At 40.3% G+C, this 15,055-nt stretch overlaps 1 protein-coding gene across 1 annotated transcript in view; it reads left to right on the top strand.

The window, feature by feature from the left end:
• Positions 1-14,015, top strand: part of LOC118637632 (histidine-rich glycoprotein-like) — a 52,580-nt gene extending 38,565 nt beyond the window's left edge. Inside the window, exon 2 of the mRNA XM_036273193.1 lies at positions 13,101-14,015. Within this exon, the coding sequence (XP_036129086.1) occupies positions 13,101-14,015 (915 nt within the window). The remainder of the gene's footprint in view (positions 1-13,100) is intronic.
• The last annotated feature ends 1,040 nt before the right edge of the window (positions 14,016-15,055 follow it).

The following is a 15,055-nucleotide window of genomic DNA, read 5'->3' as shown; positions in this document are numbered from 1 at the left end:
AAACTAAATAAACAATCCCATTTACCGTCGCTGCAAAAAATTAAGATACCTAGGAATAAACTTAACCAAAGAAATAGACCTATTCGCAGAAAACTACAGGTCACTGAAAAAGAAACAGAGAAAGATATAAAAAAGTGGAAGCACATACCTTGTTCATGGACTGGAAAAATTAACATCATTAAAATGCCCATACTCCCCAAAGCAATCTATAGATTTTATGTAATCCCCATAAAAATATCAATGACATACTTCACAGAACTAGAACAAATACTTCAAAAGTTCATAGGGAACCAAAAAAAAGACATCAAATAGCCATAGCAATACTGAAAAAGAAGAACAAAATTGGAGGGATCACTTTACCAGATTTCAGGCTACACTGCAAAGCCACTGTAATCAAAAAGCCTGGTACTGGCACAAGAACAGGCAGATACATCAATGGAACAGACTAGAGAACCCAGAATTGTACCCAAAATAATATGCTCAATTAATATTTGACAAAGGGTGCAAGAGCATACAGTGGAGACAGGATAACCTCTTTAATAAATGGTGTTGGCCCAATATAGGAGCACCAAAATATATTAAAAATCTTCTGGAGGACTTCCAAGGAGAAATCAACAACAATACAATCATAGCAGGGGACTTCAACACCCCGTTGACAGCACTGGATAGATCCTCTAGGCAAAAAATTAGCAAGGAAACAGAGACTCTAAATGAAGCACTAGACCAAATGGATTTAATAGATATCTACAGAGAATTACACCCCAAAACTACAGAATACACATTCTTCTCAAGTGCACATGGGACATTCTCAAAGATAGACCACATGATCGGACACAAACTAAATCTCTACAAGTTCAAGAAGATTGAAATCATATCAAGCATCTTCTCAGATCACAATGGCATGAAATTAGAAATCAATTGCAACAAGAACATGCAAAGACATTTCAACACATGGAGGCTAAATAGCATGTTATTAAACAATGAATGGGTCACCGAGGAGATCAAGGAAGAAATTAAAAACTTCCTGGAAACCAATGAAAATGAACACACAACAACACAAAATCTATGGGATGCAGCGAAAGCAGTTCTGAGAGGGAAGTTCATAGCACTACAGGCCTACCTCAAAAAACAAGAAAAATTTCTAATTGACTGTCTAACCTCACAACTTAAAGAATTAGAAAGCAAACAAAAAGAAAACCCCAGAGCAAGTAGAAGGAAGGAAATAGTAAAGATCAGAGCAGAAATAAATGACATAGAGACAAAAAAAACAATTCAAAGGATCAATGAAACAAAGAGCTGGTTTTTCGAAAAGATAAATAAGATTGATGGACCCTTAGCTAGACTCACCAAGAAACAAAGAGAGAGAACCCAAATACACAAAATCAGAAATGAAAGAGGATAAGTAACAACCAACACCACGGAAATACAAAAGATCGTTAACAACTACTATGAACAACTATATGGCAACAAATTCGACAACCTAAGCGAAATGGACAAATTTCTAGAAACACACAGTCTCCCAAAACTATTCCCGGAAGAGATAGAAAACTTGAACAGACCAATAACAACTAAGGAAATTGAAGAGGTAATCAAGACTCTCCCAGCAAACAAGAGCCCAGGCCCAGATGGTTTCACGGGGGAGTTTTACTGAACATTCAAAAAAGAACTAACACCCATTCTCCTCAAACTATTTCAAAAAATTCAAGAAGAAGGAAGACTTCCAAACACGTTCTATGAGGCCAGCATAATTCTAATTCCAAAACCAGAAAAAGACACTACAAAGAAAGAAAACTACAGGCCAATATCCCTGATGAACATAGACGCCAAAATCCTGAACAAAATATTAGCAAATCGGATCCAGAAATACATCAAAAAAATTATACACCATGACCAAGTGGGATTCATTCCAGGGATGCAAGGCTGGTACAATATTCGCAAATCAATAAACGTGATACACCACATCAACAAAAAGAAGAATAAAAACCACATGATCATATCAATAGATGCTGAAAAAGCATTCGACAAAATCCAGCATCCATTTCTGATAAAAACGCTCAGCAATGTAGGAATAGAGGGATCATATCTCGACATAATAAAGGCCACATATGAAAGACCTACAGCCAACATCATACTCAATGGACAGAAACTAAAAACATTTCCATTAAGAACAAGAACAAGACAGGGATGTCCACTTTTGCCACTCTTATTTAACATTGTACTGGAAGTCTTAGCCACAGCAATCAGACATGAAGAAAAAATAAAAGGGATCCAAATTGGAAAGGAGGAAGTGAAACTGTCATTATTTGCAGATGACATGATATTGTACATAGAAAACCCTAAAGACTCCATCAAAAATCTATTAGACTTAATAAATGAATTTGGCAAAGTAGCAGGATACAAAATTAACATCAAGAAATCGACGGCATTCTTGTACATCAATGATGAACTCACAGAAAGAGAAACTGAAAAAACAATCCCATTTACCATCGCTCAAAAAAAATTACGATACCTAGGAATAAACTTAACCAAAGAAGTAAAAGACCTATTTGCAGAAAACTACAGGTCATTGAAAAAAGAAATAGAGGAAGATATAAAAAAGTGGAAGCACATACCCTGTTCATGGATTGGAAGAATTAACATCATTAAAATGTCCATACTACCCAAAGCAATCTATAGATTCAATGCAATCCCCATCAAAATACCAACGACATATTTCATAGAACTAGAACAAATACTTCAAAAGTTCATATGGAACCAAAAAAGACCCCGAATAGCCACAGTAATCTTGAAAAAGAAGAACAAAGTAGGTGGGATCACAATACCAGATATCAGGTTGTACTACAAAGCGACTGTAAGCAAAACAGCCTGGTACTGGCACAAGAACAGGCATATAGACCAGTGGAACAGAACTGAAAACCCAGAAATGGACCCAAGGCAATACGCTCAATTAATATTTGACAAAGGCGGCAAGAGCATACAGTGGAGTAAAGACAGCCTCTTTAATAAATGGTGTTGGGAAAATTGGACAGCTACATGCAAAAAAATGAAACTAGACCATCAACTTACACCATACACAAAAATAAACTCAAAATGGATAAAAGACTTAAATGTGACCCGTGAATCCATAAAAATTCTAGAAGAAAATGTAGGCAACAAAATTTCGGACATCATACGGAGCAGAATTTTCACTGATACATCACCTAAGGCAACAGAAATAAAGGAGAAAATGAACACATGGGACTACATCAAACTAAAAAGCTTCTGCACAGCAAAAGAAACAATCATCAAAATGGAAAGGCAACCCACTGTATGGGAGAACATCATTGCCAATGATGTATCAGATAAGGGGTTAATTTCCAATATATATAGAGTGCTCATACAACTCCACAAAAGGAAGACAAAGAACCCAATTAAAAAATGGGCAGAGGAGCTGAATAGACACCTCTCCAAACAGGACATACAAATGGCCAAGAGACATATGAAGAAATGCTCAACATCACTAATCATCAGACAGATGCAAATAAAAACAACAATGAGGTATCACCTCACACCTGTCAGAATGACCACCATCAAACAAATCATCAAACAACAAGTGTTGGCGAGGGTGTGGAGAAAAGGGGACTCTAGTACACTGCTGGTGGGAATGCAGACTGGTGCAGCCGCTATGGAAAACAATATGGTGCTACCTCAAAAAATTAAAAATTGAACTTCCATTTGACCCAGTGATCCCACTGCTGGGAATATACCCCAAGAAGCCTGAAACACCAATCAGGAGGAATATATGTACCCCCATGTTCATAGCAGCACTATTTACAATAGCTAAGATCTGGAAACAGCCCAAGTGTCCACCAGTAGACGAATGGATAAAAAAGCTGTGGTACATATACACAATGGAGTACTATGCAGCGGTAAGAAAGAAAGATCTCTTATCCTTTGAGACGACATGGAGGGACCTGGAAAGTATTATCCTAAGTGAAAGAAGCCAAGCAGAAAAAGACAAATACCACATGATCTCACTTATATACGGAATATAATGAACATAACAGTCTGAGGAATACAGTAGACCCAGACACATGGAAGTAGGGCACAGACTGACATCCCTCAGAAGAGGGGATGGGGGGTGGCGGGGTGGGAAGAGATAAACCACAGAACTTATATGCATGTATGCATGACCAATGGACATGGACAACTAAGCTGGGGACAGGGTAGAGGGGGGGTAGGGTGGGGGGTGCCAATGGGGTAAAAAGGTAAAATATCTGTAACAAAAAAATAAATAAAAATTCATAATAAAAAATAAATAAATAAATAAATGGTGTTGGGAAAACTGGACTGCTACATGCAAAAAAAATGAAACTAGACCATCAACTTACACCATACACAAGAATAAACTCAGAATGGATAAAAGACTTAAATGTGACTCATGACTGCATAAAAATCCCAGAAGAAAATGTAAGCAACAACATTTCAGACATCATACACAGTAGAATTTTCACCTAAGGCAACAGAAACAAAGGAGAAAATAAACACATGGGACTATATCAAACTCAAAAGCTTCTGCACACCAAAAGATGCAATCATCAAAATGGAAAGGCAACCCACTGTATCAGAGAGCATAACAGCCAATGATGTATCAGATAAGGGGTTAATTTCCAAAATATATGGAGTGCTCATACAACTCAACAATAGGAAGACAAAGAACCGAATTAGAAAATGGGCAGAGGAACTAAATAGACACCTCTCCAAACAGGACATACAAATGGCTAAGAGACATATGAAGAAATGCTCAATATCACTAATCATCAGAGAGATGCAAATTAAAACAACAATGAGGTATCACCTCACACCTGTCAGAATGGCCACCATCAACAAATCATCAAACAAACAAGTATTGGCGAGGGTGTGGAGAAAACGGGACTCTAGTACACTGCTGGTGCGAATGCAGACTGGTGCAGCCACTATGGAAAATAATATGGTTTTACCTCAAAAAATTAAAAATTGAACTTCCATTTGACCCAGTGATCCCATTTCTAGGAATATACTCTAAGAAGCCTTAAACACCAATCACAGGATAAAAAAGCTATGAGTACATATACACAATGGAGTACTATGCAGCTGTAGGAAAGAAAACTATCTTATCCTTTGAGGCCACATGGAGAGTATTATCGTAAGCGAAACATGTCAAGCAGAGAAAGACAAATTCACATGATCTCACTTATTTTTGGAATATAATGAGCAAAACAAACTGATGAACAAAAGAGACCCAGAAATATAGAAGTAGGGTACAGACTGATAAACCTCAGTAGAGGTGGTGGGGAGGGGTCGGAAGATATAAACCACTGAACTTATATGCATGTACACATAATCAATGGACATAGACAACAAAGCTGGGCATGGCACAGGTGGGTTTGTGAGCAGGGTGTGGGAAAAACGAGAAACATCTATAAGAAAAATAAATTTAAAAAAAAAGAAATGGCATTGACGTCTTCTTTCTTTTGGGGTGGAATTATGACCTATTTTAATGGACAGAACTTGCTGGGCAACTTCTGAAGCCTAAAGAGATTTGTACTTTCTACTTGCCACACTCAGAACACTGTATTTCTTAAATCAAACTATCATTTTATAAAAAACACAAGCTAGAGGGTGTGTCTCTCTATTAGTACAAAAAGAGATACTACTGTGCCTAAAGCCACAGGGAAAGACCCACAGATCAACTACAGCACCTTGATCAACAGCCTTGACTGAGTTTCCAGCCAACAGCCAGGTCCGACATGCAAGTCGACCCTCTTGGGTATCTCTAGCTCAGTGTAGCTTACAAAGGGATGTTAGTCGGTCTACTCAACAGAGAACAGAAGATCCAGCCAAGCATTCTCAGACAAACCATAAAACCAGGAACTACAATAAATGACTATTGTCTGTGTAAGTTTTGCGGTTTCTTATATAACAATAGATAACCAAAATAGAAGATATGTTCTGTATTAACCTCTTCATCGGAGTATACAATTTGTGTGATGACAATGGTAGCTTTCAATTTAGTAGCTTCTATTATACTACAAGGTCAATTTATTTCACCTCAATCTTAAAGCATTTTCCATAAAGCTTTTGATTACAGTTTTCTAATATAAAATGCATTCTTCAAGTTACATTTATTTCTGTTCAATTTTTTTTTAATTTTGTGTTTACCACTCAGTTTAGTAAAATAGAAAACAATAAAAAAAAATTGTAAGACAGCCCTTGTCATTCAGTCTCTCTCATTACTGATATAAACACAAGAATATACAGTATATTTATTTAAAACAATTATGAAGCAATTAGAAAAAGACTATCAGCAAGTGCGAGAAGAAACTTGGAAATTTAAGTGGGGTTGAAATGTTTCTGGAAGGAGAAAACAAGTATTCAATCTTCAAAAATATGGAGAATAGTAAGAAGATACGAAGACCTTGAACGGTAAGAAGAAAAGAGAGGGTGCTCCACAGTATGAAGAACATATGCAAAGACTGGAGAATGGTCATGGCCACTGGGAAGCAGCAAGGAAATGAAATTCACTAAAGCAGGGTATAAAGGTCAGAAAATGGTAGAAAAAATAATCCAAAATGGAACTGAGTTATGGTTTTCAAACATGTACAATTTAATTTGCTTAAATATTCCTTGTTTTAAAAAAAGCTGATGACCAAAATAGACCCAGAGACACAGAAAGGAGTATGGTTCAGACTGACAAACTTCAGAGGAGGGGGTTGGGGGTGGGGGAGGAATGAGATAAACCAAAGAGCTTATATGCTTATATGCATGTATGCATAACCAATGGACACAGACAACAATGCTTGCGGGGTGGGGATGGGGGACAGGATAGGGAGGAGGGTGTCTGGAGAGGAAAAGGAGAAACATCTATTACAAAAATAAATTAATCAATTTTTTAAAAAATAAGAGAAAAATTTAAAAATAAATATTTTTTGTTTTTAATAAAATATCTTTTTGAACATCCCTGGACAGAAATGTGGCTGTTGGCCATAACCACAAATTTTCTCTTGTACAAGTGAGCATGCCAGATTTTTCTTTTGAAATTCAGGGAGCAAAATTTCATCATTTCATACAAGTCTGAGTTTGCCGTGGTATGGATTCCTGATGGCAGAAATAGAGACTGCTAGTTAGAAAGACAGAGAAAGTGAAGCACATAAATGATGATAAAATACAAATGTGTTGTAATGGTGTTACAAAGTTTTTTCCTCCCTTGTGAACTTCATTACTTATATCCTTGATTGAAGAATACTTATACCCCATCTGGAGAATTCATCCTTTGGTATTTTGTGGCAAAGCACAAGGAAGACTCATGAGCACTGAACAAGGACATAGACATTCATTAACCAATCAGATTACCATCAGTGATAAGGAATATGGAAGATATTTCAGTTAAATTACCCTTACATTTATTTAGTGATGACACTGCTATCACTCTGAATCCTGGCAAAGAATTCTTTTTGTCTTTTTTTCTTTATTGATTTTAGAGAGAGAGGAAGGGAAAGGGAGAGATAGAAAAATCAATGAGAGAGAACATCGATTGGCCGCCTCCTGCATGCCCCCCACTGGGGATTTGGCCCACAACCTGGGCATGTGTCCTGACTGGGAATCAAACCAGCGACCTCTTGGTGCATGTGTCAACACTTAACCACTGAGCCACACCAGTCAGACCTGCCAAAGAATTCTTGCTTCTCCTGGAAAATACAGTTAGTATCTAAACAGGTGCATTCTTTTTCTTTCACTGTATGTACTGATTTATATTGAGTGTGAGGTGAGCAAACTAGTTTATTACATAACCAAAGATTTGACTTAAAAAATAAATGGGGTACATTCTCTACATTTACTATTTAATATTCTTTTAACAATTTATTAACTCCATGTTATCTCAGTCACAGCTGCAAGTGTTCTTATTTTCTCAGTAATAAATGATGACATTAATCATCTTCTTAACTATTATTCGGTTACACCAACTGCTACTGTGGTAAGTGCTGGGGCACAAAAATTAGATATGGTCTGTATGCATTAGATACATTCATGTTATTTCTAATAGTTCAACTCCATCTCATAACAGTTAAGAGGCACTAACACACCTTGCTTTGATGCAAAAATGTTTAAGCACACAATTTCTTAGGTTGCTGGAACCGTGCAAAAACCATATCGATATGGCTCTTCTAGCTAGAGATTGCTTCCTATACATTCATTATTTAATTGAATGCACATTTACTGAATAGTTAAATAACACAGTACTAAATGCGGAAGACATAAAGATGAATAAGTTTCTATATTCAAGGAACTTTTATTATCTAGTAAAAAAATGCAGTTATGCCAATAAACATAGGCAATAGGATATCAAAGTGCAACAATACAGTACTTTTCACAGAAAAAAAGGTCTAGTCTATTTAGGAAGAGTCAGAAGAAACTTTATGAAGAGGCGATACTTCATCTGAGTTTTGAAAGCTGAACAAGTATTCGACGGGCAATGAGCAAAATAAATGGACTAAACCCCAACACATGCTTTCATTGGAGTCATTTGCAAATGCTCTTATAAGATGAAAATGTATAAGTCCATGTATCAACATGTTCCAATGCCCGTGTCTCATTGAGTGTTGTGTTATCTTCCTAAATAGGAACGAAACCAGAAACCAGAAGATGCCGATGTTCTTGTTTTTTAATATCATCAAATATACTGAGTTTAGTAACCTAAAAACAAACTTTACAGATTCACAAATATAACCTATTGAGGCAGATGTGCCTTGCTAACTTGTTCTTTTCCTTTAGAATTTGTATGTAATATTACTCCTAGTTTTTGAGACAGTAATTGCATTCTTTAACATAAACCCATTCTCTGTGGCACATTTTAATATTGATAAATAATAATAAGTATACCCACTTCCAAAAATTATTGAGAAAATTATTAGAAAGAATATATTTGTTTGGTCTTACCATTTGTAGATCTGATTTAAAGGAAGAAATATATCCAGATATAAGCATTAAAATTAAATGTTATCTAGAACTCCACTAATGACCTAGGAATTAAAAGAAGAATCTGTAAAGAAAACCAAAACAAAAACAAAAACCCATAAACAAAACCTTTATGATAAACAGTATTTCTATTAATTGTTTACAAAGTATAGAAAATCAGAAACAGCAATTATATCATCAGATATCTATATTCCAATTATACAAAATGTAATAATAACATCATAGATGCTTCAGCAGACTTCAAAACTCACCAAAAGCAACAAAAAATAATATCTACTTCAAAAGAAATGTATTCCTTAGCAAAAAGTAGTGCCGGTATGGTACAAAGAGAAAGTACACTCTGTGAAAAACATGAGCAAGTTAATGAGGGCTAAGCAGTGCACATTTGGATGGAATGAAAGGGAAATCAGGGGTTAAATTTTTGTAAAAATATGCTATGCAATATATGAACAATTTAAAAATTTAAATATATTGTAGAGTAATACAGGTAATAAAAATACTTTATAGTGAAATATAGTGAAGAAAGGAGATAGTGAATATAAGATTTAAGAAGTCGGTTACTTTAGGGAACTAGAATAATCCACATTTTTATGGCATTCACATTCTCTGTCTCACTGGTGGATGTAGCATATTTTATCTAAATCCTTTTAACAAACTGTTATCAAATAGGTTGCTGGTTAGTCAATATTTTTACTTAATAGGTGAATTAAGCTCATTTGTTAATATAGATATGATTGACAGGCATGTCCTCTATTCTGTGCCAACCATTTTATATAACATTCCCTAACGTGGTTGATTTATTTACTCAACATTTATTTTTCTATTTAGAAAGTCTTTTATTTAGATATTTACTTTTGTATAATAACTGTATAAAGTCAATAATATTTCCTTTTTTCTCTCATTCGGTATTGTCACTCCACTATGAACAATATGGAAATTAGTTATTAACGTGTTTTTCTCTCCCCTCTCTTTTCATGACATCTCATGTAAAATAACACACTTTATTCGCAATAATTATAAATCAATAAAAAGTGTATTCTAGCTTTCATGTGATGCCCACACTTTTCTTCTTATTTTTTGATGATTATAACCTTCCTAAATCAGAGCATATGATTATTACAAGAGTAAAAGTAAAATCTTGCAAAAGGCAGAAACTGTGATTATCTGGATTATGGCGAAGCAATACAAGACACCAGACCAGTCCAACTGCAAAGTGGACAATGAGCCCGGCAGAGTACATCAGCAGAACTGCTGGAAGCTAGAAGTAGAGTATATAACCTACACCCCAACTATTATTCAAGGCTGAACTTTTTTCGGCTCAGCCCACCTGCACACAGTTGCATGCAATAAAATCGTTTTGCTCAGCATTGTCCTTGCATTGTGGATGTGATCTCCCACCAGGTTCGAAATTTTATTTCATGCTGAAACCTGGGATCTGTGAGAATCCCAAATAGGGGGCAGCCAAGGACCACCCAAGTTCTCCAGGCCTCCTTTTGGACTGGGATCTATCACATCCTCAGCCTGATACTGGACCTTCAACCTTTCCTGCTGACTGAGTGTCAACACTGGACACTAATTCATTGGTGAGTGTATTTTTTTGCCTGCTGGTCTGATTCTCCAGGCTGTCCTGTTATCCTCAGTCTGGAACATAAGAGAGCCAGGTCTCTCGGTCATGTCTCGTCTGTGTGATCATCCCTCCCAAAATCCAGCATTGGTCAGGACACACTCCTTGGGAACCAGGTTCCCTTAGTTCACCATATATCTAGGGATGCACATCTCTCTACTCTAGGGCAGAAGGGGGGACACCTTCTTCTTCCACTAGTGTATTTGTCAGACCATCTCACACCGCAACATGGGAAACGTGCAATTGACTACCCCTCGTGCAACACCCTAAGGTTGTCTCCTAAAAAATCTACAATCCTAGGGCTCGCTCAGGACTTACGTCCCAAGCAACTTATTGTTAACTGCAACACTGTGTGGCCTCAGTACAAATTAGACAGTGGGTCACCATAGCCTGAGAACGGCACTTTTGACATTCTCACCAACCTAGACAATTTCTGTCACAAGCAAGGAAAATGGTCTGAGGTTCCTTACATCCAGGCCCCTTTGCACTCAGATCACACCTCTCTTTATGTGATTCTTTCTCTCCCTCCCAAATCTTCCTACTCTACTCTAATGCTCCCAAACCTCCCTCTGAAGATGCGATGACATATCCTGTTTCCTTCTTTGTCCCAGCCAGTCTCTCTCCACCACCTCCTCCCTCAGCCCCTCCAGCAGGGCTTCCTTCTCCAGCCCCTCCTGTTGGCCCCCACCCTACCCTGAACCTCCTACTCTGGCTCCAGCTTCTCTACTGTCACAAACACTCCCTCACAGGCACAGTCAGGAGCCATCCTTGGTCTCTATCCATTCCCCTGAAGGAGCTGAAGGGATTGTAAGAGTTTATGTCCCCATCTCCCTCTCGGATTTGTTCCAAGTAAATAAATGACTAGGATCTTTTACTGAGGATCCCACCAATTACCCAGTCCTATGATCTAACTTGCAATGATATTCATGTTATTCTCTCTTCCACCCTTAATCTGGAAGATCAAAATTGAGTCTGGGTTAACGCCCAGGGCCATGGCGACAGGCCCCCACTAACCCGTAGGGACTGAAGCAGTCCCTACCCAGGACCCCAGGTGGAATTATCAGGACAATGGGGAGGGTAGAAAAACCAGGGACCACATGATAATATGTTTCACTGAGGGACTTAAAAAAACCTCACACAAAATAGTTAACTATGAAAAACTGTCAGGAAAAGAATGAAAAACCTGCAACCTTTCTATCCCCCTTACACAGGCTATGAGAAGATATATTAACTTAGATCCTACCAGCCCAGAAGGGACTGTCACTTTAAACCTGAGATTCATCTCTCAGACAGCCCCAGACATTAGGAGAAAGTTACAAAATTGGAAGATGGCCCTAAAACCCCTCAACAGGAACTTCTAAATCTAGCTTTTAAGGCATTCAATAATTGCGATGAAGAGGCTAAACAGCAAAGAACAGCAGAATTCCAAATGCCTGCCTCTGCCATCAGAGCCCCACTAATCAAAGGGGTCAGCAAACCTCCATCAGCGGACAGAAGGGCCCCATCAGGATCAACAGAGCGGACCCCCAGGCCCAGCTTTAAGTGCAATCAGACTGACCATTGGGTGTAACAATGTCCCAACCCCCGGCCACCGCCTAAGCCATGTCCTCAATGTGGAGGGCCCACTGGAAGTCGGACTGCGGACAGACTGCACAGGATCTGTGCTCATCTTTTCTTTGGGCTGGTGGAATGGGCATCTGATTGGCCTTGCAGCTGAAGACAGAAGGTGCCCAGGAACGGACGCCTTGACCATCACCTCAAACTCCGAACCTCGGGTAACTCTGATGGCAGCAGGTAGGCCAATTTCATCTTTAATTGATACTGAGGCAACCTACTCTGCCCTCCCCGAGTTCAGGGGACCTCTTCAACGCTCTGGGGTTTCAGTTGTGGAAATCGATGGCCACATATCACAACCCAGGGCAACCCAGACACTCACTTGTTCTTTAGCCCTTATATCTTTCTCCAGTCTTTTCTAGTGTTACCAGCCTGCCGCCCCTTGTTAGGGCGGGACATTCTCTCTAAACTCCATGCTGCTTTAACCTTCACTCCTCCCCTCCCCACCAACCCCTCTCATTCTTTACTGTGTCTCCTCCAAGAATCTGCTTCCTCTCCTAACATAACTCTCCCCACCCGGTGCCTCTCTGCCCGTCCATGGGGCAGGGCCGGGTCCTCCTGCCCTGCAGCCCTGGGTGAAATACCACTACTCATAGTTTTTTCACTGACCTGGTGAGGCGGGTGAGGGGCGAGCCCTGAGGGGCTCTTGCTTCTGGTGCCAAGCGCTGGGCTGCGCAGGCTGGGCACGACCTGTCTGGGGACAGTGCCAGGTGGGGAGTTTGACTGGGACGGCACACCTGTCAATCAGTAACAAGGGTGTCCTAAGGCGAGTTCACAGAGGACAGAAACCTCCAGTGGTGCATAAGGGCCAAGGCTCCCTGGATCTTGAGTCTCAGTCTGAATCCAGACCTACAGCCGCTGAACGCAGGCACCACCTACACCACCAGAGAACGAAGCCGCGCCACCTACACCACCAGAGGATGAAGCCGCACCACCTACACCACCAGAGGATGAAGCTGCACCACCTACACCACCAGAGGATGAAGCCGCGCCACCTACACCACCAGAGGATGAAGCCGCGCCACCTACACCACCAGAGAACGAAGCCGCGCCACCTACACCACCAGAGGACGAAGCCGCGCCACCTACACCACCAGAGGACGAAGCGCACCACCTACACCACCAGAGAACGAAGCCGCGCCCCCTACACCACCAGAGAACGAAGCCGCGCCACCTACACCACCAGAGAACGAAAGCGCACACAGACACCACCAAAGACGAACCACCACCCACACCAAAGAGAACGAAGCGCACCACCTACACCACCAGTAGAACGAAGCCGCGCCAACCTACCCCCATAGAACGAAGCCGCGCCACCTACACCACCAGAGAACGAAGCCGCGCCACCTACACCACCAGAGAACGAAGCGCACCACCTACACCACCAGAGAACGAAGCGCACCACCTACACCACCAGAGGACGAAGCCGCGCCACCTACACCACCAGAGGACGAAGCCGCGCCACCTACACCACCAGAGGACGAAGCCGCGCCACCTACACCACCAGAGGATGAAGCCGCGCCACCTACACCACCAGAGGACGAAGCCGCGCCACCTACACCACCAGAGAACGAAGCCGCGCCACCTACACCACCAGAGAACGAAGCCGCGCCCCCTACACCACCAGAGGATGAAGCCGCGCCACCTACACCACCAGAGGATGAAGCCGCGCCACCTACACCACCAGAGGATGAAGCCGCACCACCTACACCACCAGAGGACGAAGCCGCACCACCTACACCACCAGAGAACGAAGCGCACCACCTACACCACCAGAGGATGAAGCCGCCGAGTGGAAGCGCAAAGTGGCGAGGGACTCGTACTTGTGTGTGTGTGCATGTGTATAAAAATAAGCACTCTAATCAAAAGCTATACAACATTAACAACAAATCCAAATGCGAAGATATTCTTCTGAATTCCATGTTTCATCGAGTGTCAAAAACCACCAATCTTTTAGCCCTTTTTTGTACATTATTCTGTATCCACATTCTCTGCATCTGATTGGATCCCTGGATTTATTTCATTTTCTGTGTGACAGTCTCCAGAGATATATATTACTGGCTGCTGCTTTGGGGGTTGGACATCCTCCTGGGTGTCCACAGTTGGCCTCGGGCGCCGACGAACCGGCTGGCGATCCGAATGGAGCGCAGCTGGGCCTCGGGCAGCAGCCAGCCTTCCGCCCACGCGGCCAGCGGCCTCTGCCTGCTGCTTGCCGGCAGGCGGCGCTGAAGCGCGGTATAGTCATAACAGTTCGCAGGGTCTTCAGCTTGGAAGTTAGTTGGATAAAACCTTCTTGGCTCACACTTTTCCCCCTAGAATATTAAAGGTGTTATTCATTGTCTTCTGATACAAATTATTATTAAAATATCTTGACAGTAATCTGATCTCCCTCACTGAGAAGTGACTTTTTTTTAGAGGCAAAACTACTATAACCAAGTAGTTTTATCAAAATACCTGTTTGCTGTCCTATATACTTTTTCCCAGATACACACAGCATGGTCTTTCAATGGTTCATTCTGGGACTATTATGAGAAAATAGTTCAATTCAAATTTGAAAATATTTAGGAATTTATTTTAAATGTACATTTATTTTTAAATATTTTAAATTTTAAATGTTAAAATTTAGAGTGCTTTTTGTGTCATTGACTTCATCTAACTCTCGGGGAATTCCTAAAGAGCAGTTTTAGCGCTTGTAATTATATATCAGTATAAACTGATTCTACAAGTGATATGGAATATAGGCTGAAGCAAAATAATTAGGCCTAGAAATTGACTAGCAAATTTGACTTCTCTTCCCACTTTTCTACTGAAACTGTGCAAAAC

The sequence above is a fragment of the Molossus molossus genome, unplaced genomic scaffold, assembly GCF_014108415.1.
Source record: "Molossus molossus isolate mMolMol1 unplaced genomic scaffold, mMolMol1.p scaffold_m16_p_20, whole genome shotgun sequence".
In the NCBI taxonomy this organism is placed as follows: Eukaryota; Metazoa; Chordata; class Mammalia; order Chiroptera; family Molossidae; genus Molossus; species Molossus molossus.
The sequence above is the reverse complement of the archived record's forward strand: the minus strand, read 5'-3'. Positions and strand labels throughout refer to the sequence as shown.